The sequence below is a fragment of the Peromyscus maniculatus genome, chromosome 21 (genome assembly GCF_049852395.1).
Source record: "Peromyscus maniculatus bairdii isolate BWxNUB_F1_BW_parent chromosome 21, HU_Pman_BW_mat_3.1, whole genome shotgun sequence".
Classification (NCBI taxonomy): Eukaryota; Metazoa; Chordata; class Mammalia; order Rodentia; family Cricetidae; genus Peromyscus; species Peromyscus maniculatus.
This window is the reverse complement of record NC_134872.1, coordinates 10917211-10940847: the sequence shown is the minus strand read 5'-3', so window position 1 is coordinate 10940847 and position 23637 is coordinate 10917211. Positions and strand designations below refer to the sequence as shown.

Sequence of the window (23637 nt, the reverse complement as noted above, 5' to 3'; positions counted from 1 at the left end):
TCTATTCCCCAGGCAGGACTAGAGCCCTGCAGACACACACACACACACACACACACACACACACACACACACACACACACACACTCACTCACTCACTCACTCACACTTACACAGACCCCCTTACCTTCCACTGCCATTCATCAGTGAAGATCTCACTTCGAGCAATGTCCACACGGTTCCATGCCACGGCCAGCTTCAGCTGATGGTCCCAGTTCTCATGACCAAAGTGGTCTTGGCTTCGAGAGGCTGTGGGTGACAGTGTGTGTCAGGTGCCTCTCTGTGAGGCTTGGTGTGGGGCCCAGGAGTTGGCTGGGGAATTCTAGTTCCCTTAATTAAGATTTAAAGTGATAACTCAGAGCTTAGTGCTGATACCCTCCATGAGACACCCGCTTTGTAAAGCACTCTTCACTCATTGTTAGAGTCAGAGAATCTCAGGGTTTTGGTCATCTCTTTAGTTTACCCCATTTTGCCACCCTGGACCATCTCCCAGACATGCCCCTCTGTGACAGGTGGGCCACAGTATAAGGAAAAAAGTCACAGTAAAAGAAGATAAAGGGGTTCTAAAAAGCATTCATTTATATTAACATGCAAAGCAGAATTCCAAAAGAACACACACACACACACACACACACACACACACACACACACACCACCTTTTTCTCTATTCTAACTCTTCATCTGCAGCAGTCATACCACCCAGATTCCCAGGAACGCTTATCAGCCAAACATTCTTAAGCTCACCCTCTGCTTTAACTGTGTGTGTGTGCATGTGCGTGTGCATGTGCCTGTGACACATGTGTTGGAGATCAGAACCCGGGTCCCAAAGACTGCACATGGTTTCTACTCAGAGAAGAACAAAAACAAAACAACTTTGGCCTCTCCCTCACACCACACAGTGGGGTCCTGCTGAAGAGGCAGGCCAGGTGTGTAAAGTGACGTCAGTGACAATTTGCAACCTTGGGACAGGCAGAGTTCTGAGCCAGGACACGAAAAACACAAACCACAAAGGGAACGCTGACAAACCACGAAGGGCGATCCCTCTGCTCTTCAAAACCACCTTAACAAAATGTTGCCGCAACCCACGAACCAAGGGCCGACTTGCCACTTCACATGTCTGACAGAGGACATCAGAATGAACGAGGGATGCTTACAGCCCAGAAACAGCCAGACAAACAGCCAGATAAGAATAGTCAAAAGCCACTTCACCAAGGAGCAGAGAAAATGACAACAGAGGCCATGAAACATGCCCCATGCCACAGGAAATACATCAGGAAAAATACACTGAAACTCTGCATCATGTCCAGGCTGGTCTCCATCCCCCGTTATGTAGCAGTTTCCTTCAGCTGAAACCTTTCTTCCTGGAGGGAAACTCCGTAAGACTCAGGAAGTCCCTGAAACTCGCCAGATTCGCAAGGCCCAAGACTCCCCAGGGTTATCGAAACAGTGAGGAGCACTGAGACAAGGATGCCCTCCCACCGTGCAGCTGCCTGCAAGTGGAACAGAGAGCTCCAGGGATGCAGCTTTTCCTGAGTCCTCACCCATGCCAGAGTGAGCTTTCAGTGATGATGGCCCTGCCTTTGTGTCATCCATGCTCCTGTAGGTAGCTTCTCGCCCACGCTCCTCTAAGCAACATCAATAAACTCACTGGTTCGCCAGGTTGGAATTTGGTGGCAGTGCCACTTTGATCTGTCATCGGTTCCCTATCCGGGGTGAGCAGATGTTTGCAGAAATAGTGTCACACAGAACCCCTTCCCGGAGCCTTCCCTGGCCCCTCCTCAGCCCCATCTCCAGCCCCGGCACCCATGGCTCCACCTCTTTTTCTCCACTTATCCACTGTAAATCCCTCTTGTAAGTGGAGTTTGCTGTAGGGATGTTTTGCAAGCTATCTCGCAGGCTCTCCAAGTTAATCCTGAACATAGGAGACAGACCAGCCTGGCCTTGAACTTGGCAGTCAATCTCTTGCCTCAGGCTCTGAAGTTCTGGGATTGCACTCATGAGCCAGGAAAGCTGGCTTAGAATACTAGCTTTCAGACTAGTAATTGTTACATTCTTAACCTCTTATGTAATGAAGAAACCAAGCACTGCAGTTATAAACCACGGTTACAGTGATACAAGTGTTCACAACTGCCCATGCATTTGCCTGTTTGAGATTTTTATTCCTTCATACGGCACCGTGTCAATAGCTAGTGTTGTTTCAATTCACCCTGATGGCTCCCTCGAGCATTTCTTATAACTTGGGTCTAGTGGTTACAAATTCCCTACGCTTTTATTTATCTAGACTACCTTAATTTCTCCTCCACTTTACAGCCCTCTGCCTTCTACTCTCTAATTAGAAATCAACACGTTATCTTACTGAGACTCCCCTGTCTGGGATAAGCCGACTCTCCTTGCTGTTCTCAAGATTCACGGTCTTGGAAAAGCTTGACTGTAATGGGATTGGTATGGGTTCCTCTGAGTTCACCTTACTGGGAATTGGCTGTGTTTCTTAGATGACAGGGGTGGGTGTACAGAGGCATTGGCCCCGACACAGCTTCCCTCTGGCCAGCATCTGATTGAGATGCTGTCGTTCATCATGAGCACACATGTCCTGGTTTCTCCCTTCTTCCCCCCCCCCCCCCCCCCCCCCCCCGCTCACAGCCTCACCTTTCAGTAAAGCTTGCAGAATGGCCACATCCACATCCTGCTGCCCATCCTTCCCTTCCCGGAAGATCGTCAGCAGCTGCCGCCTCCGGACGATGTCTTGGATCTGCAGCAAATGGTTGTCAGTGAGATTCGGGGTTAAGGTATTCTGCCTCCTCGAAGGACAAAAGGGATTGGGGTCCCAACAAGGAACCACCCAGTCTATGCAGGCTCAGCTAGAAAGGGCATTTGCCACCAAGCCTGATGACTTGACTTCAATCTCCTAGGACCCATATGGTAGAAAAAAAGAACTGACTCGCACAAAATGTCCTCTGACCTCCATGATGTGTGCATTGAGGCACCAGCATGTGAGCATGAGTATACACACACACACACACACACACACACACACACACACACACACACACACAAAATAAATGTAACAAAAATACTTTTGGCAAAGAGAGATTAAATTCAGTTCTCTGAATTGCCTGAATAATTTATAATGTTGCTGAGAAAAGACTCCCAGCCTGACCAACAGCTTACAGCACACCGGATAAGAAATCAAAGGCCTTTGGGAAGGAGGAAGGAGAGGGGGAGAGGATGAGGAGCTCACCAGAACTTAGGTTGTTTCCTTGCCAGATAATCTCACAGAGCATCCACACTAAACAGGGGCACTCTGAGTGCCTAGCAAATTTAAAATGAGGTCTCCATGCTTCCCTGAGCTAGCCAGACAGAGAACTCCTTGTTCTCCGTGGTCCAGCCACAGCCCAAGCCCCTCCATGTGCCACAGTCCAGTGTGGCTAGCTCCAGTGTGTTCCTAAATTCAGCTCAGCCAAAGCTAGCACTGCTCACACTCACCCCAGGATGCTCACACCCTGTGTAAAATTCTGAGGGTGCAGACACTCACTACACACTTTGCAGAGCTCATCAAGGCACCACCCCAAAACCCAGCTGCAAGACTAGGGTGCTGGGCCCTTCTGAGGCTGCTCCATTAGAGTTCTTATGTGGAGACAAGGCTGGATCACATCCTGCCATTCACTACTGTAGCCGGTAAGCTCTGCAGCCAGCATCCCAGCCAAGACCCCTCCTGTGCTCTGAGGTGCTTCCTGACCCCCTCCCCAAGCACCGCACCCCTCCAGTCCAGCATGCTCTGGGTCCCAGAACAACACTTTCAAGCTCTGAGATGTCCCAGTCCAGCCCTGGCATTCTGTAAATCGAGTTCAAACCTCAGTTCTCCTTTAGCATTCTGTCTGTCATACGCTTCAACCTCCCAGTGCCCAACTAGGAGGCCCTGCCTGTCCTGGGGCTCAGAGCTCCCCACCAACTGCAAATTCAATTGTGCACCCACTCTGACCCATTTCAGGGCCCCGGAGTCCTGGTCTGTCTGGTAGTCGGCCTGGTGACCGTAAACCAATGTGTCTCACCTTTTTGGTCCATTCCACGATCCTGTTTTCGGTGAAAGTCTCAAACATCTCCTGGAAGAAGATACTGAGCTTCTGCTGTATCAGGGAGATGGTGATCTCAGAGACGGGCAGAGTGGCCACCTGGGCGATGACGTCAGCCACTCGGCCGGAGCCCTCCACTATCACACAGGGCGTACCGTTGGTGATGGCATTGTAGATGGTCTGCAAAACCAGAACCAAGTAAGTGTGAGCTGGCCAGAGTCCTCACCCAGCTCTGACAATTCTGAAACACAGCATCATTCAGTGGCAGCTAAGGCTGCAAGTCACTTGCTGCTAGAGTGAGCCTGTGAAGCTGGAACTTTCCAGAAGGCCTCACTGGTTTGGTGCACCCCACTCTTCAAGAGACAAAAGAGCTGTTGCTGACACCCAAGGAGTGTGCCACTGATACACCTGACTCAGGCTTGTCACTCAGCACCCAATACCACTGTAACAAAAGGGTCCATGGCACAGTCATTGACCAGACCCACTCACAGGGATGCTGTGTGGATCCAGAATGACCAAAGCCTAGGGGATACCGGGACCATGAGGAAAACCCCAGACTTTAGCTCCAACAGCTGGGCTGGAGCTGGGGCCTGTGCTCTGAGGGCAGCGCCTGGGACACTGGCTGAAGGCCTTCTGGAGAGGCTCTGGGAAGAGAGAGTCAGCAGCCCCACCATGACCGGGGCCAAAGCCAAGCCACCTCTCCCACATGAGGGTCTACCCATTAGATGTCTCCTCTCTCACCTGGAAACATCCCTGTCCTGTGGTGGATTCCCTCCCCTCCACATCCTGAGGACAGCATGCCATGCGTGTTCCCGGTGATGGCACCAGATTTTAGTAAAAGTACCCACCAGCCCTTCCTCCACAGCAGGGCCTGCGCCCCATGATGGACAGCAGCTAGTACTCACGTGCAGAGTGCCAGGGCCGCCCTCCAACACCACGCAAACAATGGGGATCTTGATGGCCACACCTAGGCAGACATGGAGCCCATGTGAAGCCGTGGTGGGGGAAGCAAAGACCTACTATTAGAGGCTGCTTCCTCCGCCCAACCAACTTCACCCTAGTCACGTGGGGAAGCACCAGCCGGACCGAGTGGTCCATAATGGGCAGCTACTATAGGTGAAGGATGAGGGCTTGCAGACAAGTTGTTCATGCACCATAAAAGAGCAAACCCAAGACCACCTGGCCACCTATCCTTGGATTTGCTCTCCCCCTATCCTTGACCATTCTCCCTGCCCCTGCCTCTCCCCCTGACCACTCACCCTACCCCTGCACCCACCCCTGATCTACCCCTGCACCTACCACATCCCTACTCTTGTACCCAACTATGCACCCCATCCTGCCACCTGTACCCCACCCCATCCTGAATGAATTCCTGTGCAGAAGGGACAAGAACGGAACCCCATCTTCTATACCCAGTGGACCACTGTAGCCAGTCCTTCTCTGTTGTCCTTTGTAAGTTACCTCAAAATCCAAGCTGGCACAAGGAACTTCTAGGAGGAGACTGAACCATCCAGCACGGGCTGGGGTAGGGCACAGGTCATGAGTCTTCTCCCCTTCTACCCAACCCCACTCAGAAGGCAGGAGAAATAGAGATGATAAGAGGAGTCCCTTCCCCTGGGCAGCAAAGCCCACCCAGTGCCAACAAGGGTCCCTGCCTTCATACACCTCACCCTGGGTTCTCCTAGTGAGAACAGTGCTCTCCCAGTGTGGTGCCTGAACAGGCAATAGACTCCCCCCTGGGAACTTAATGGGCATGCAAGCTCTGTGCCCTCCAGATCTGAGGGAGGTGACTTTAGGGTGGGGGTGATGAGCCCCACTAAGGACCCTGATTCAGGAAGCACAGAGAAGCTTGAAATACACTACCCAGAGTCGTCCCAAGCAACACAGGTGCTGAGCTGGAGTCCTCCCTGCACTTCCTGTTCCCTCTCCTCTCCTCACCTCACACACTAGGTGCTCCACCTCCCCACAAGCAACTGAGGTCAAGCTGTGAGTTCTGGCTGGCATTTCTTCTCGTTTCCCAGCCTCAAATTGTCTCTAGTTGAAAATGTAGACTGTTCTACTAACTGACAGAAAACAGACAAGCCTTCACTGACACCCTTCCACTGATTAAGGCAGCAAGAGAAGACAGGTCCCCATGAAGAAGCAGACAGGGACCCGGGAAATGAATACAGGTGTGTTGCAATCTCACCTCCACGTACAATACAGGCCATGGCCAGCGGTGGCTCTGACACAGGGCCAGCCTCAGTTTCTTCTGCCCCAAATGCCCTCGGAGGCATGTGCATTTACCTCCTCTTTCCTTTGTCTGCTCTGATATGAACTTCTCCAGCTTCGTCCTCAGGGGAATCTCCACACCATACTGCCCATGGGTCCCATCGTCCACCAGGATGAAGTGGGAGTGGTTGCTGTCTAAGCAGGTCAGATTCCCTTGACCTTCCTCATCCAGCATGTACTCAGCGGGGAAGCCTCCCTGTGAATGACCAGGGGAGACTCACACAGGTTGGTTAAAAAAAAAAAAAAAAAAAAAAAAAAAAAAAAGTCATACCTGTATTCTGGAAATGGGCGTGGGTGGGTCTAATGGCTTACATAATGCCACCCCGAAGATACCAAGCCCTAAGACCAAAAATCTGCTGGTGGCCCCTTATTTGGAGAAAGAGCCTTTGTAGCTCTGATGTTAAGGATCTAAACAAGAGAAAATTAATCTGAATGACCTGAGTGGGGCCCCCAGGAACTCCCAGGAGCACCAGAAGTTAAAAGAGCAGGAAAGGTCCTCATCAGAGCCCCAGAATAGTGTATAACCTCATTTTCATTGTGGCCGAGTGATATGGTGTCTGTGCTGTGGGAGAGTGACGACTAACTGTAGACGGATAAATTAGTTGCTTTCTGCCACCAGTTTGTCATGTTTTACAGCACCCCAGAGAAACTAACCCTCTGGACCAGACACCTTCTCTACTATCCACAGAGAATGAAACAGTGTAACAACAGCTCTCAGCTGGGAATTCCCCTGGACTCCCTTAGCCTCAGGCTTACACCATAAAAAGGATGTGCAAAACAGGATAGTTGGTCCATCCTGCCCGGGGAGACACTCCATGATTCAGACACAAAAGAAAGACCAAGACTTCCTTAGAGCAATGTTGTCTGACAAAGGACCACTGAGACAGGGAGACTGCACACGGGGCCAGGCATACTCTTGTCAGCAGTGACAAGAAGCTTTCTCTAGTCACAGACTATATTGTCCCCAGATTTCCCTGGCTGTGAATGAAATGTCCATGTCCTCATTAGGACAGATCCAATGTGTCCTTAGAAAATCCCACTCAGTGAACCAAGTTATCTAACTCAAGTCTCTATTCTTATGCAGCTGCTGAGCCAAGCTCTAGGTATAGCATTAAAGTGCAGCCCAACTTGCTGCTGACTGCCAGAAACCACGGCTCTGTGGAATTCCAGGCTGGAGGCCTCTGAGCATAGAGGTTCAAAGCTAAAAGCTCAGGCTTTGTGGTCAGATAGCTGGCTCAGTCCTACCCCAGTGCTTGCTTGGCTGTGTAGTCCTGGTTGGTCACTCCCTGTCCTTGAAGTCCATTTCTCATCAAAGCAACTCTTGGGATGTACCTCTACCTGGTAATAATCAGCATGTGGATCCCTCCTGTGATCTTAAGACTGTCCGTGTTAGCTGCCCACCCTGCTCACTGTGTCCGAGGTATTACATTACCTAAGTCAGACCCGGGCCCTGCAGCACCACCTCCCTCCCCCAACACTCATGCTGACACCCACCACGCTCCCTACAGTCTTTGTAAAGAGTCGGACTCCTCACCCTCTGCTCCCAGCCTTCCTCCTCTGACCCAGGCTCACTCTGGAGTGGCTACTCACCGTGGGATGGATCAGCCCCTCTCGGTTGTGGATGGTGCCCCACGTGGCTACACCGATGGTGATGACTTCTCCTTCTTTGCAACTGCTGCTCAGGCTGAAGTCCCGTACCGCCTCACCCACCTGCTTCATCACACCCGTGTGGGACCCCCCAGTGATGATCCAGGCCCCTGGGGAAAGAGACAGGCCATGCCTCTAGGCTCCAGTGTGCATCCTGTCAAGCCAATAGTGACACCCAGAGTCCCAGTGTGCTCCTGACACGGGACCTCATCATCAGACTCTCAAGTACGTTGGCAGATAAGCCTCTAAAGCAGGATCAAGGAAGAGACACTGTATTGTGATAGCATCTTCCTGATGCCTTTCTGGAACTTGAGCTCCCCACATTGCAAAAACAACAATGGAAAAGACTCCCATCTTCTCTCTGCAGGCCTCTCCTGGCCCTCTGCCTTCTCTCTGTCCCAGGCTGAGGAGCACAAACGGTCTGGATCTCCTACTTCAGGACCTGCAGCTTTCCATTTTCCTGTCAGTGTTTGAGACCCAAGAGTGGGAGGTGATGCCCATGTTCCCCATCCCTTGGCCCTACCCCTAACCAATGACCGACCTTACATCTACAGCCACATGGCTTACTACAGTCCCTGGGAGCCCCTACAGGGGACACTCTTTCTGTCTACCCCACCCTCAGGGCCGCACTGCATGCCGACCAGTGAAAGAATGCCAGGGCTGAGTGTGAACTAGTTCTGCCTATAGAGCAGCAAGTGACAAGTGGGTTCTGCTGGTCCTGCCTGACCTCCAAAGAGAGGGCATGTGGGCAGAGCTCTCATGCCTGCTACATGAGCCAAGTCCCGTCTGCTATTGTTTGGGGGGTGAGTTTACTGCACAGTGCTGGCCAGACCTCTGAAATCAGCGCCTCAGAGACACACGTGATGAGGACGTTAAAATAAAATAAAACCAAGGGTCTGGAGAGAGAGCTCAGTAGTTAAGAGCACTGGCTGCTCTTCCAGAGAACCTAAGTTCTGCTTTTAGCATCCATGTTGGAAGGCTCACAGCCACCTCTATCTCCAGCTCCGGGGGATCTAATGTCATCTTCTGTCTTCCACAGGCATCTGAGCACATGTGGCATACACACACACACACACACACACACACACACACACACACACACACCAGAGAGAGAGAGAGAGAGAGAGAGAGAGAGAGAGAGAGAGAGGTACACAGGCACTAAGTAAAAATAAATCTTTTAAAAATAAATCTAGCACATTAGCACATGGCAGTGGTATGTGACTATAAACATCATGGAAATAAATAGTGTGAGCTGAGAGGCAACTGGGCGTCAAGGGAAGTGCTGTCTATAGACCCAAGGAATCTGGCCCAGGCCAGGGTGTGAACTCAGCTATCCCCAAGAGTTTTCCAGTACTGATGATGCTGACCCCCAAAGATCCCCTTCATCCTCCTTGTACTCACGGCCTGGGCAGGACCTCAGCACTCACCTGTAGTTTGGGCCACCTTGACCAGGCCTCTCCGGAAGATGCTCTTCAGCCTCAGCTTCATGTTAAAGTTCTTGGCCCCGCCGGTCACTGAGATGAGGAGGTTGGGGACATCCAGGCCCCAGTGCTGGGTCATGAGTTGGTAGATGACACTGGAGGGCGTGTCCTGGGAGACCCGGACATACTGCAGGGGAATCATGGGCTGGTGAGGGGACCTTGCAGGAGACACCCTGCAGGGGACAGTGCGGGCATCCTGCGGGGCAAGGGAACTGAGCAGGGGACAGAAAGAGAACCCCGCAGGGGCTAGTGAGGATGCCCTGCAGGAGACAGTGAAGGAACCCCGAGAGAATGGCTTCACCCTTCACGTTCAGCAGAGTGGGCTCACCTGTGCCCTGCCTCCCCAGCCTGGGGCTGGACACCTTGAGTTCACACCCCGGAAGAAAAATAGCCAGCAAAGCATAGTCAAGACATGGGTTGTAAGAAGAAAGAGGAGGTGAGGCCCAGAAGAGAAGCCCAAGTACAGGGGCTCCCTAGGTAAAGCCAGACTATTCATTACAAAGCCCCTAGGCCCAGCTCCCTCTCCCATACTTCCTCTTTCCTCATCCTCTCTGCTTAGGGGGCACCTCAGACCGCCCCCCACAAACACCCTCCTTATGCCACCCCCTGCACTGGCTCCTCCATGTGGTTTGACCTCCACCCCATCTGCTTCCTGGTCTCCTCACACTCCCACCCCTGACCTGTCACTGGGTTTACTGGGCTTGGCCCTGCTCTGTGTACACATTGTCTGCCTCTGAGAAGGGTTGAGGGTACGGGAGGTGGGAGGGGGCGGCCCCTTGGCTTCACACTCCAGAACACCTTAAGCTCCTTCTAGACGTTATGTGTGCGTGAATGTATGTGCGCGTGCGTGTGTGCGTGCATGCGTGTGTGTGTGTGTGTGTGTGTGTGTGTGTGTGTGTGTGTGTGTGCGTGTGCACACACCTGGGATAGAATCCAGAGACCCATGTATGCCAGGCAAGCACTGCAGCCCACAGCCCAGGGTGGACTTTTCCACTCTGGTTAAATCAACTGTCTAAGGAGCTCCAGCTTGACTAGAATCCACCCGAGGGACCCTAATGGGCAGGATGACGGACATCACAAAATCCAAAGGGACGTTAGGAGTCTCCAGAGCAAACAGGATACTGCATATCAACAAAGAACGCTAACTGATACCGCGGTGGCTGCTGCCTGTCAGCCCTCACAGCAGCTGTTCTCACAGGGAGGAGCAGGGGTCCAGGACCACCCTCTCATGGTCTTGCTCTCAGACTGTAAACCACATCATGTCCAGAAGGAGAGGGGCTATGGGCTCACATTGCGGGTGCTATAGTTTAAACATGAAATGTTCCCCCACAGGCTCATGTCTTTGAACATCTGATCTCTGGTTGGAGGTACTGAGATGCTGTGGAACCTTTAGGAGGTAGGTTCCTCTCTGGAGGAAGTGTTTGCTGGTCTCTGGGGAGCAGGACTTAGTGGTGGTAGCCCGACTTCCCTTGTTATCTCTCATCTGTCTCTCTCTCTATCTCATCTATCTCTTGACCCACCAGGATGCAGCCAGCAGCCTCAGCCCCTCCCCCGCCCCACAGCTTCAAGCACCCGGAACTCCACCATGTCTTCTCAACCACAATGGACTGTATCTCTTCAAACTGCAAGCCAGAATAAATCCTTCCTCTAGAAACTGCCTTTTGTCACGGGACAAGAAAGTAACACAGTGGGGGACATACACTCTCAGGAGGCGATTCACTGAGGTCAGGACACACCTTATGGTTCTCAATGAATGTCCCACTCACTGGTAGAACAGGAGTGCTATCCCCTACCACTAACTGTCCCTGGCTTAGGACTGTCCCCGTCACTGCCCTTGGAGAAGCAGCTGGAGCCAGGAGGTTGTCAGGTTAAGAACTGGGACTGGGGATCAGCTGGATTCATACCCACCATGGCTCTGCCTGCCACAGCTTTGAGCAAGAGGTGAGACCTCCCTGTGCCTCTCTTCCTGACCTGAGGCCAGGTGACGGGACCTCCTCCTGCAGCTGTGTCTGCATCTCTAGCCCAGGGTACAGCCACCAGGAATGGCTCTTGCCTCTGCTTCCCACACGGGGTTTCTCCCTCTCCCCTCCCTTCCGGAGACCTCACCACTACCTCACCAATCACTTCTGTGCTAGGTCCTGAGCTCTTCTCCTCATTCCTCTAGACCCAGGCAGACGGGAGACCCTTCAGAATGAGCTCATACCTCCCTCGGGAAGCCCTGCCTTCCTCCCTCTGCTCACACGCCTCTCGTTTGCCTGAAGAGTGCACACCACCCCATGCCATTCCTCATTGTATAGTGGGTTCCAGGCAGCTAGACGCCTACTCTCATTCTCCCCCCCCCCCTCCACCCCCCCCCTCCAGGAGATCTGCTACAGGGTCACAGGGGCCAACATGGCGAAGAGTGAGCATAATGGGACCCACCTTCCCTGCTTTCTGGCTCAGGCCTGTGAACACGATGTCGCCAAAGGCATCTGTAGGCATCTCATGGACATGCTTCTTCGGGTCCCATTCCTTGCCCTGAAAAGTGTGAGGCTTGATGGCCACCTCCAAGTGCTGCTCATGGGTGTAACCACATTCACACACTACTTTCCTGTGAAGATACCAAGGTTATCATGGGAATGGAATGCCTCCGATGCTCTCTCTCTACCGGGACATCAGGGGGACCAGAGGAGAGCCAGGACATTCATCCCACTCAGCAGGTGACAAGACACCTGCCTGAGTGTCAAGGGGACCTTGTGGGCAGTGAGTATGAGGCATCCTTGCCCTCCCAGCCAGGCAGCATCAGTCAGGAACTAAACAGAGATAGCCCGTGAGCTTGGACTTTGAACTTTTCCCCTGTGGCAATAATGAGATTCTGCCTCTCCCTCCCTCGGGGCCAGGACCCATCCAAAACTCAAAAGCCAGAAAAATCATGAGTCTTGTCCTAAGCAGCTAGGACAGACACCCACACCAGGATGGTACAGGTGTGGGGACCTTCCGGTGAGGATTTTACAGCAACCAACTTAAAAATGCTTCTGTGAGTGACTAAAAACACCCTGAATCCAAACTGCAGCTTCTAGAAAGACAGAGTACGGCAACTGGAAATCTTAGCAAAAGGTAAGGACTGAGGGAGAGAAAATAAACCAAAATAGAAATGCATAGACACAGAGCCACGGGAGACCAGCAGGGTCATCCGAGTCCCAGAAAAAAGAGAAAAGCCAAGCCAGCAAAGCCATGTAAAGAAATAATGTCCTATTTCCTGTTGACCCACCCCTGGCCAGCCAGGCTATGTCTCTATGGATCAAAATGCCAAAGACCTGCGTGGAGTGACCATAGGACTCAAAGCATTTGAGCTCTAAAGTGGTATAAAGAAAGTGCTTCTCATTTTTATTACTAAAGCAAGTAAAACATGAGGTGATGTTTACAATCAGCTTAAGTAAATACAAGCACGGCGAGCTTATACACCTGGTGCTATGTCTTTTCATCTTTGGTTCTATGAAAAGAACCAAGAATATTCCTTCCCAGGCCTTTGCCTTCCCCACAGAGATAATGTGGACACGCCACGGGGATTCCCTTGTGTTCTTGTTTTCAAGTGCATCCACTTATCATGGTTCATGCAATCCTTTCTAGAAGGCCACCTGGTGGGAAGAACACTCTGCACACTGCCCCATCCATAGTCCAGAGTAAGTTCACAGTTTTCTTACACAGGCTCTCCCAACTTCCCACGTTTGCTTTAAAAATAAACAAGCACGTAAATAACTAAACCTACAGATCCGAGAATCTGAGTGAATGATGAACAGCGCAAACCCAGAGAAACGCATGCTAAGAGATGACATCATCAAACTTCCAAAACCAAAGAAGAAAAAAGCCTACAAGGTTCTTGTTTTTGTTGTTGTGCTAATCTGTATGAGTGCTTTGCCTGCACGTGTGCCTGGTGCCCAACTAGGCTAGAAGACAGCATCAGATTCCCTGGAACTGGAGATAGAAACAGACATGAGCCACTATGGGGGTCCTGGGAAGTGAACCCTGGATACTTTAAAAGAGCAGCCAGTGCTCTTCATCGCTGAGCCATCTACCAGCCTCTCAGAGATCCGCCTGCCTCTCTGCCTCCCGAGTGCTGGGATTAAAGGCGTGCGCCGCCGCCGCCGCCGCCGCCGCCGCCGCCGCCGCCGCCGCCGCCGCCGCCGCCGCCGCTGTCACCACCCAGCTTATAAACAACACATTTCTTATCAGATGCCATGGAAGCCACATAAAGAGGTTCAGGACTGAAAGATCTAAAAACTACAACCCAGACTTCTACAGCCTTCATCTATCCTTTGAGAATGAAGTCAAGGGATGCTTTTAGCTGAACTGCCATTAAGGAGACTTGTCAACAGTAGATCAAGTTCGGAGAACGGCTAAAGGGGTGGGGGCGGGGCTCAGGCGGCAGGGTCTTCCTGGCATACTCGAAGGCCTGGGTTCAGTCGCCAGCACTGCATGAACCAGGCATGGTGGTGGACCCCCGTGACCCAAGTATTCAGGAGGTGGAGCTAGAGGCAAGAAGATCTTAAATCAAGGTCCCCTCCAGCTACATAGGGAGTTCAAGGCCAACCTGAGCTACATGAGACCCTGTTTTTAAAAAAAAAATGACAAAGGAAATTATCTAACCAGAAGTGGAAGGACAAAGGAAGGCATTCTGAATATCAGAGAGGAAGATGAAACAACAGAAAGTAAAAATGTGAGTAAATATATTTCATTTCTCTTAAGTTTTTTTGTTTATTTGCTTGTTTTTGTTTTTTGTGTTTTTTGGGGGGTTTTTTGGTTGGTTGGTTTTTGTTTTTGTTTGTTTGGGTTTTTTTGGTTTGTTTGGTTTGTTTGCTTTTTGTTTTTTAGGGTTTTTTGTTTTGTTTTGTTTTGTTTTTGGTTTTTTGAGACAGGGTTTCTCTGTGTATCTTTGGAGCCTGTCCTGGATCTTGATCTGTACACCAGGCCTCGAACTCATGGAGATCCACCTGGCTCTGCCTCCCGAGTGCTAGGATTAAAGGCGTGCGCCACCACCGCCCGGCTTTCTCTTAAGCTTTTAAAATGACGTTTGGTGGTTGAACTGGGTCAGACATGGTATTCTAAAGAACTGGAAGTGAGGAGTGGTAAAAGGAGGCATTTCTACAGTCGATTGCAACTCAGTGTATCAACACTCATGGATTGTGACACACTTTGTTACGTAACTTCAATAACCACAGCAGCCACCAAGAAGCTGAACTGAAACAGAAAGAAAACAGAGAACAAAAACAAAATGGCAGATTGAAGCCCCCAACGTAGCAATAACATTAAATAGTATTAAATATTAAACGTAAGTGATTCAATTTACCTGTCGAAAAACAGAGACTACACCAGGCACGGTGGCACACGCCTTTAGTCCCAGCACTTGGAAGGCAGAGTTAGGCAGATCTGTGAGTCTGAGGCCAGCCAGTTCTAGGTAGAAAGACAGACAGACAGACAGACAGACGACAGACAGATGGCATTAAAAAACAAAACAAACAAACAAAAACCAAGACCTCGTTATGATTTACGAAGTCTCACCTCAAATATACAATTAGAGACTTGCTCAGTAAAGAGTGGAGGCGGGAGCATGAATGGCCCTCAAAGCTACGTGTCAAAAGGCACAGGCTCCCTCTGCATGGTGCCATCTGTGTGACACAGACCTGGAGGCATATGACTCCATTCATGTGACTTTCTCCAAATGACAAATTTATAGGAAATTTATATGAAGATTGGAGTGTGGGTAGCTGGAGGGGAAGAAAGGGTGTGGGGGTGTGGCCATGGGGGAAGTGCAGGGCCGTCTCGGCATGCATCCGGTGTTAGTGGGGACACACGCCACACATGAAAGCAGAGTGCACTCTGACCGCTGCTGACCTCTCAGTTTTGATACGGCATCACTGCAATACAGAGCAGAGCTCCTGGGCCCAGGGGGCTGGCACATCGTTTTTTTAAATCTGTAATTATTTCCAAATTAGAAGTTGAACACATTATTCCAAATTAGAATAGAAGCCCAGTACAAAAGAGAAGAGGCAAGCATAATATACTGAGCCCTACAAAAGACAAGGTACAGCTGAGGCCAAGGATGTATCTAAACCAGATGGACTCTGACAAGCAGGAGAAGATGGCTGGGTCGGGAGAGGCAACCATATCTTCCCACCACGGCTGCTGCCCAGTTTGGGAGTTTCCATCTCAGTTTTTCCAACGTTATCATGAGGGGTTACATTCCCTGGCTCCACTCTGAAAATCATACAGACCCCTGAAAGAGACTCCAGACACTTTTGGATTTTTTTTTTTTTTTTTTTTTTTTTTTGGTTTTTGGTTATTTGAGACAGGATTTCTCCGTGTAGTTTTGGTGCCTGTCCTGGATCTCGCTCTGTAGACCAGGCTGGCCTCGAACTCACAGAGATCCGCCTGGCTCTGCCTCCCGGGTGCTGGGATTAAAGGCGTGCGCCACCACCGCAGCCTGCTTGCAGGAATCTTAAGGAACACTTGTGTGGCCTCCCTCTGTGGCTGGGATTAGGGTGAAGGCAGGGGCATGCCCCCGAGATAAGACCTGGCTGTTGTATCTCGGTCTGGTGATGGCAAGGATCCCACTAGGTAATACCAAGCTGTCTCCCTTCTCTCTTCTCTTTGGCGAAATGAGTTTTTACACCCCCCAAGGTGTTCTCCATCCTGGCCCAGAACATAAAGCTGTGCTGTGACAGATAACCTAGAAATTCAGCAACTAGACACTCTTGGCCTATTTGGGCATAAACAAGAATAACATAAGGAAAGGAAGGGAGAGAAGAGTTCTTGGGGGATATCCAATGCTTCAGAGTCCCTCTCCCAGATGGGATGATCCTGGCCTCACTCAGCACCCATGCTTTAATGCTGAAGACCCTCCCAAGCCCACTCCCTACTTTAAGGATGCAGGGTGGGAAAGAGATAATGTGCCCAGAGAGAGGGGGAGATGTTCAGCAACATGAGGAATGTCTGGCCTGGGGTGGCAACGGTCCAAAGGGACATGAGATACATCCATGCTGAGCTGAGGGTGGCCACTGGTACTGGGGGTCTAAGAAGCCAGGGGGTGGAGTCAGGCAGTGACGGTTCCAGGCCTGACAGAGAAAGGGGGAAAGGAAGTTCCTAAAGCGATTAGTGGCTGTGTTGGTGACTCCACTCCTAAGTTCTGTCCTGAGAGGAAAGATGCTGGCCGCTTCCTCTGCTCCTCTGCCTGTGCCATGGGCAATAACAGAGCAGAGGCATACTCTCGGCCATCTGTCCTCGGCTCCAGGGACAGGTGCAGAGGAAAGATGCAAGCCAGGTGCCTGTCCCCCACCCACCCAGCACCATGGACAGGGGATCCTCCTGCTAGGAAGTCGGCCTTCCACCTGGAGGCTGGGAACAGGACCCAGGTTGCTGCTGCTATAATATGACACCCACCCAGCACCATGGACAGGGGATCCTCCTGCTAGGAAGTCGGCCTTCCACCTGGAGGCTGGGAACAGGACCCAGGAGGCTGCTGCTATAATATGACACTTGCCGAACACTGGTGTTCCTTCTGGTTTGCAACTAAGTGGCCACATATTTGTCAGTACATACTGGCTCTGTGGTAGGTTAAATGAGAATGACCCCCATAGGCTCATGTATTTGAATACTTTGTTCCCAGGTGGTGGAACTGTTTGGGAAGGATTAGGGGGTGTGGCCTTGTTGAAAGAGGTGTGTCATTGGGAGTGTGCCTTGATCGTGGCATCTCTTCATGGAAATAGAACAGTAACTAAGGCTCTCTCTGGCTTCTAAGCAGAAGCCCCAGCATGGGCACCTGGAGAAGGCACTTTCACGGCCATGACCCTCCACTTTAAGCACAATCATGTAGAGCTCCCAACTCTCAGTGAGCATGTGGGGTGGCCTTGGGGACCCCCAAGCTCACACCGAGCACATCGACTGAATCAGCATTTACTTTCCCGCTAGGCCCTGCCTAGCCTCGGGAAGTGAGGCTGATTACCCCGTTTCTGAGCAAAGCCAGCATGTGGGAGGCACACAGAAGCTGTGACCCGTGTCCCTTCCCCTGGTCTCCTTGGGGCATGACAAAGGCTGTTCTTCCCACATGGCGGCCCTGGCCGCTTTCTGTATTGGTTCCTTGGTGTCCATAGAGGCTCCACAGACACAGACACCCCTCCCATGTGTCCTAGCATTTGCATAGAATGCATAGTCATTCTCCTCTAAACCAGGAGTTACCGGGTGGATGCCACAGGAGCCATTGGATTGCTTAGAGACTGATGTGAAAAGAAGCCTGTGTGGTTTTTAGGACAGACATGGGTTTGTTCTGTTATTTTTCAGTTTGCTGGAACCTGATTGTTCCCTGGGTACAGTAGGGTTCCTAGCGTGAAGCTGTGAGCAACGGTGGTGACCTCTCCCTCTAGGACCTATTTCTAGACCCAGCAGCAATCACACTCTTCCCTGAAGAGAAACCAGGCCAGGGAATGGGCCCCAAAGTCTCTGTGACCCTGGGTTTCCACTGACCACACCTGGAGAGGTCACAGGGCTCAGAGGCAACATGATCACATCCTTCCCCATACCCTTCAGAACAGAGGGGCCAAACACTAGCTGTGTCCCTGGCCCAGGAAGTCATAAAGCCGCTCAGCCTTGATTGTAGCCCCAAAGGACCTGAGCAGTGAGCAGGAGAGACAAGCGCTGAGCCCCCAGACACAGCACAGCATCAGTGGGAATAAGAAGGACACGAGCCGGGCGGCGGTGGCGCATGCCTTTAATCCCAGCACTCGGGAGGCAGAGGCAGGCGAATCTCTGTGAGTTCGAGGCCAGCCTGGGCTACCAAGTGAGTTCCAGGAAAGGCGCAAATCTACACAGAGAAACCCTGTCTCGAAAAAAAGAAAGAAAGAAAGAAAGACATGAGCATGCTGCGGGGAAGGCTATGTCCTGTACAGTTGTGGAATCCAGGAAGGCTACCCGGCAGAGGAGGTATCTGCCATCGGCCTTGAGGAGGAAGTAGGAGTTCTCCGGGGGAAAAGGAAGAGAAGAAAGTAGGTGGTTGAATAGAGGGCTACTATCATGAATCATCACCCAGCTCTATCTCAGGGACCCCCACCTCAGAGAGCAGTGTCTAAGGGTGCTGCATTCCTAGGAACAGGGATAGGCCCCCCATTTGCTCCATAGTCCCTCTGACTGGCCCAACTCACAGGCAGTCCCATCTGAGGAACAGCAATATCCAGCTGCTTCGAGTGACCACAAATGCCTCCAACCTGGTCTTAGAGACCATACTCTCACTGTGGGCTAAGGGAAGGGAGAAAGGGCAGCCCAGAGACCTTGCAGCAGCCGGACCCTCTGACATGGCTTTTAAGGACATCTGGCCTGTGGACTTCCTCTGGGTCCCTACAGTTCCTGGATTCCTGACTCTGGAAAACAAGAAGCTCCAAAGACATGGAATGGAGCCCTGACCCACCAGGCTTGATCTGAATGTTGCTCTGCACAGCCCCATTCACTGGTCACTGGACAGGTCACCCAACCCTCTGCCACAGGCCAACCTATTTGCAAAGCACAATTCATGCCCCCAGAGGACTCTTAGGGACATGAAAAAGATGGACTGGGCGTGTTCCCCAAGTGTCTCCTGAGATGAGATGGAGAGACTTGGGGATTCTCAGCCTGGCATGAACACCAGATGCTCCTTTACTGGCCCTGGCTGAGGCCGCACAAGTGGGTCTGATCAGCCATTCACACTGTACCAAGAGAAATGGATCAGAGACCTTAGTCAAAACCATGCCACTTACCCTGCATCGGAGAGTTTGGAACTTTCCACAAAATACACACATTCCTTCTTCTTGATGTTTTCAGGAATCCATGAGCTGAGGTTTTCTTGCTGGGAGTAAAAAGGAGCATGTTGACATTGTGAAGCCACATACCCCCCAGGCCTCCCTTAGACACTGGTCTGCTCCCTGACCAGCTTCCACTGAGGGACCCAAAGCCACCTCAAAACTTAAAAGCAGCCTTGCTTGGGCTCTGGGTGTATACTCAAGAGACAGGCATGAGACCATACAATTGTTTTCTCTTGGGGATACTTTGTTCTCAGCACTTTATAGGCTATATGTCCACATTGCTTTCCTTGGGGATGGTATGATATGAAAAGAACATCTAGGGTGAAAACCTGGTACCTGGCTTTGAAGACACCCTGCTGCCTGCCTGACCACATACTCAAATGTTTCAACATGATTACTCAAGGGCTTTCGGCGACACTGGCCTGGGACCTGAGCTGATGCCCCTGGACTCCACAGAAAGAGGAGCTAGAGTTATTGTAGAACAGCGTAAGAAAAGCGAGGGCTTCCATCATCTGGCATCATTGTCCACCTGGCCATTTCCCACACAGTGAAGAAAGGGGAGACAGCTGTAGCAGGGCAACACTCAGTAAGCAATCTGGCTGGTGCTTTATCATATTCCCGCCTCTCCTCTCCCAAAGAACATTTCTGGGTTGGAGGCCCTGAGGTGGGCAGACTCAGGTAAGAGATGGGACTACCCTATGGCCATTGACTGCCTTGACTAGCCCAGGGCACCCTAACCAATGGTAACCATTGGACTGCTTCTGTGGTCCAGGGTATAACAGGCCAGCCAGCGGGAGCCTACCTTCTCAATGAAGGGGCACAGAAGCCTCCTGCTCTTGTGAAGGCTGCTATTGCTTCGCCGGAGATTGGGGACCATGCCCAGATCCGTGGCCCTCCTGGCCTCCACCCCAAAGCCCTCCTCTTGCTCAGAACCAGTTCTTCTCCGGTCTAAGGACTCCATCCTCCACAGTTCTAGATTCACTCCAGGAGTGAAGACCTCTAGATGCCTTCAGGGAAGTCTTCTCATTTGTGAGGCTGGGGGTTCTGGAAAAACACCCCAACAGAGAGGTACTGAAATGCATCTGAAAGAGGAAGACGAGGCTGTGGTTCTAAGGCACGCCCACCTGTTTCCTCTGTGACGTCTTGGTCTATTTCCCCTGTGTCCGTCTGGACATCTCTCCAAGCTTCCAGAGATCTATCATCTTGGACAGTCTACAGGCACACAGGCATCTGAGGACCCTGGGAGCCCATCCCTAATGGCTGTAATTTCAGGTGTCTCCATAGCTCCGCCATTCACCAGCTCCCTGGATGAGCGCCCAGACCAGTGAAGGGAGACAAATTCCTGTGGCCACCACATGCCCTGGTGTGTGACCTATAGTTCTGCATCTCATGATTACAGAAATCAGTTGGCTTCTTTCATTTTCCAAAAGGAAAACGGAAAACCTCTACTTCCCACGAAGTAGGTTTCGGCAAGGACAGTAACGCTACATCGTGAGACGCCAGCTGTCAACCACAGCCAGCCTGTTGGCGCCAACCCTTCCTCCCGGGCTCTGTTTTTGCCGAAGCCACAAAAAGCTGCCGGTTTCCCTCAGTTAACCCAGCACTAATCCCAGCACTTGGGAGGCAGAGGCAGGCAGATCTGTGAGTTCGAGACCAGCCTAGTCTACAAAGCTAGTTAGTTCCAGTACAGCCAGGGCTACACAGAAACCCTGTCTCAAAAAAAAAAAAAAAACACTAAAGGAAACAAAGGTATTCAGTCCTGCAGGGCTTCCCTGGACCTGAGATGTCCCCCCCAATGCTGACCTGTGATGCTAATCGCCCTTCAATGTACTGCTCCAGCAGGCATCAAGAGGATTGCCAAGGGGCAAAAGCCAACCACATACCTCAGCCTCTCCCTGCACCGAGCATCACTTCTCAATACCAGGTCCTCAAGCTATTTCTCTGCCTAGTTGCCGGTCAACTCGCCCTCCTCGGGGCTCTTAGGGCTGAACTGTAGCTACAGTTGCTGGCCCCTTGATCTGCCATCCTCTCCCCATTCCCACCCCACCCCCACCCCCGTTTTGTCCCCGGGCCTAACTCCTTGACAGAACCTGAGGGTTGTGAGGATGAGCACTGGGCAGCCTCTTGCACAGCTGTGAGAGTACGGGACATGGCTTGTCCCTGTGCGACTTTTCAGAGCCTTGTCTTGTATACACAGTAGCCACCCACCTTGCCTCCCATCTACAGAGAAACAAAGGAGCCCAGGTGACAGAAGAGGAAATACAGCAGGCAGCGTGGAGAGACCTAGACTAGAGGCAGCTACCCTGAGATAGCCTACCCTCCCAATGCCAGGAGTACAGTAGGCCTAAGCACACAGCAGGAGCGTCTGATGTCTTCTCCTGTCCTAAGGACTCCGAGGTATTTGAATCCAGATTCACATTCAGACAGCTGCTGTCTCAGCATGGCCACTGGGTCTCTGCAGATGTCCTGGAAATCCAGCTGCAAACAGCCCTGAGATGCCCACTGCCCCCGACCCATAACAGCCCTCAGGCCATACTGTGACCCTGGCTCAGCCTCTTTCCCTCCCCATCCTCTGCCCAAAAGGAGTAAAAGGCGCTCTGAGACCCAGGATTGACAATGACCTTACTCGGTCCATCTAGCCTCCAGGGGCTTCCCCAGTCACTGACACCTAAAAATAGGGGTGGGTGTCCAGAGCACTCCAAAGGCAAAAGAGTGAATGGATGGACAGACAGACAGACAGGACCTGGCAGTACCTATACCCTGGATACAGGATGCACAACATGACATCTATTGATCTTTTTGTCTGGGTCGTCTAGTCTACCTGAAGTAGCAAGCAGGCTGGGACAGAGCAGGACCCCCACATGGGATGAGCCTCCAAATCTGAGCTCTACACACGGGCACTAGTAGAGACAGAAAAAAAAAGGGGGCTCAGATGTGGGGGGGGGGCAGTGGCACACCCTGCCCTACAGCCTCACAGCAACTGAGTCCAGGCACTGCTGAGATAACCCTCATTAGGAATGGATGTATAGCCAAATGCAACTGGACTCTGGGAACATCTTCCAAACTGACATTTGAGCTCAGGACCTCCGGACCCAGGGTGTGTCTGGCCACCCACCCCAGTGCACAGATGTACCAGAAAACATAAGGGAATTTATTGCTGGGAGTGAGGGGGGCAGGGTGAGCCCTGGCTGGTGGCTACGACCTTCTCTACCCTGCTCACTGTAAACTCTATGGCACTCAGGTTTCCTCCTAGTTCTCTGCTTGCTCCCCAGGCATCCTGGACATACCAGCCTGGAAAACACTTCGATTAGGATAAACAACTAGACACAGGAAAAGCACAGGAACTAATGCCCTAGTCCCCTGTGAGGGTCCAGAGCGAGAGCTGGGAGCTACACCGCGGTGTGGACACAGATCACACCGGCTGACACTGAGCCTGCGCCGTGTCCTAGCTCCAGAGTTTGTTCCTGGGTGCAGGTCAAACCCTGCAGCCCCTCAACGCCGCAACTTAAGTCCCATCCCAGGGCACGCCCCCCCCCCCAAGCCGAAATCTCTGCATCAGAGAGCAGACCGCACTCCAGCCCACGCCTGCACCAGGGTCCAAGACTCAGTCTTTGCACTTTCTTAAGCCACACTCAAAGGACACAGCAACCCGAGCCCCTGCACCACGCATTCCCTCCCGGTGCCGAGGAGCACCCTCCCCGCATTCCGCCTGAGCCCCTGCAACCAACACTCCCTTCCCCCGACTGAACCCGCATTTCCTCTCCAGATGCTGGGTCAGCGCCCCTTCACCAGCGCCGGGTACCTGCTCAGAGGCCGCGCACCCCAGCGTCACGCTGCGCAGCTGCGCAGGACGGCAGCCCTGACCCGCATCTCAGGGCTAGGCGCAGCCTGACTGGCCCGCCCCGCACTCTGCGTCACTCAGCCTGATGGCGTGGCAGCGGCAACTAAGAACGTGAAGCCAAGCATGTGCTGGGCCCCCTGAGACGCTCCACCTGCGGGTCAGTCAGCCTTCTCAGGACACCTAGTGACAGACGCTCAGAAAATGGCATTTGCGGGCTGAGGGTCAGATCTTTGCAAAGCGTAAAGCCTTGTCTCCAAGCCCTGAACCGCAAGGGCAGCCTGGGATAGAGAGCCAGGGGCCCCTTTGGACCTGAGCCTAGTTAAGTACCCAACATACACCTATCTCAGAACCCTCCTGCTAGAAGTCCCTCGCAGCTACTTTCACAGTAGCAGCACCCAAAGCCAAAAAGCAATTCCCAGGGAGTGACCTGAGGGCAATGTCAGCCTCAGGATCCCCTGAATGTGTCACACAACAGAGGGGACAGGAAGAACCCAAAGGATCAATCCCAAGTTGAGCCTGCAGCAAGG

The 23637-nt window shown here is 52.0% G+C and overlaps 1 protein-coding gene across 4 annotated transcripts in view; it reads right to left on the bottom strand.

The window, feature by feature from the left end:
• Nucleotides 1-23172, bottom strand: part of Trpm2 (transient receptor potential cation channel subfamily M member 2) — a 51590-nt gene extending 28418 nt beyond the window's left edge. Inside the window, exons 1-11 of one of the 4 annotated variants that reach the window (XM_076558506.1) lie at nt 23072-23172; nt 20072-20313; nt 19225-19313; nt 11888-12056; nt 9413-9593; nt 7929-8095; nt 6354-6534; nt 4973-5034; nt 4047-4247; nt 2644-2746; nt 125-246 (exon numbers count right to left, since the gene is read on the bottom strand). In XM_076558506.1, the coding sequence (XP_076414621.1) occupies nt 125-246; nt 2644-2746; nt 4047-4247; nt 4973-5034; nt 6354-6534; nt 7929-8095; nt 9413-9593; nt 11888-12056; nt 19225-19313; nt 20072-20230 (1434 nt within the window). In that variant the 5' untranslated portion in view covers nt 20231-20313; nt 23072-23172. Of the gene's footprint in view, nt 1-124; nt 247-2643; nt 2747-4046; nt 4248-4972; nt 5035-6353; nt 6535-7928; nt 8140-9412; nt 9594-11887; nt 12057-19224; nt 19314-20071; nt 20352-23071 lie in introns of those variants that run through there. The other 3 variants (XM_076558507.1, XM_076558508.1, XM_076558510.1) reach the window with 3 other exon arrangements.
• Nucleotides 23173-23637: the final 465 nt, after the last annotated feature.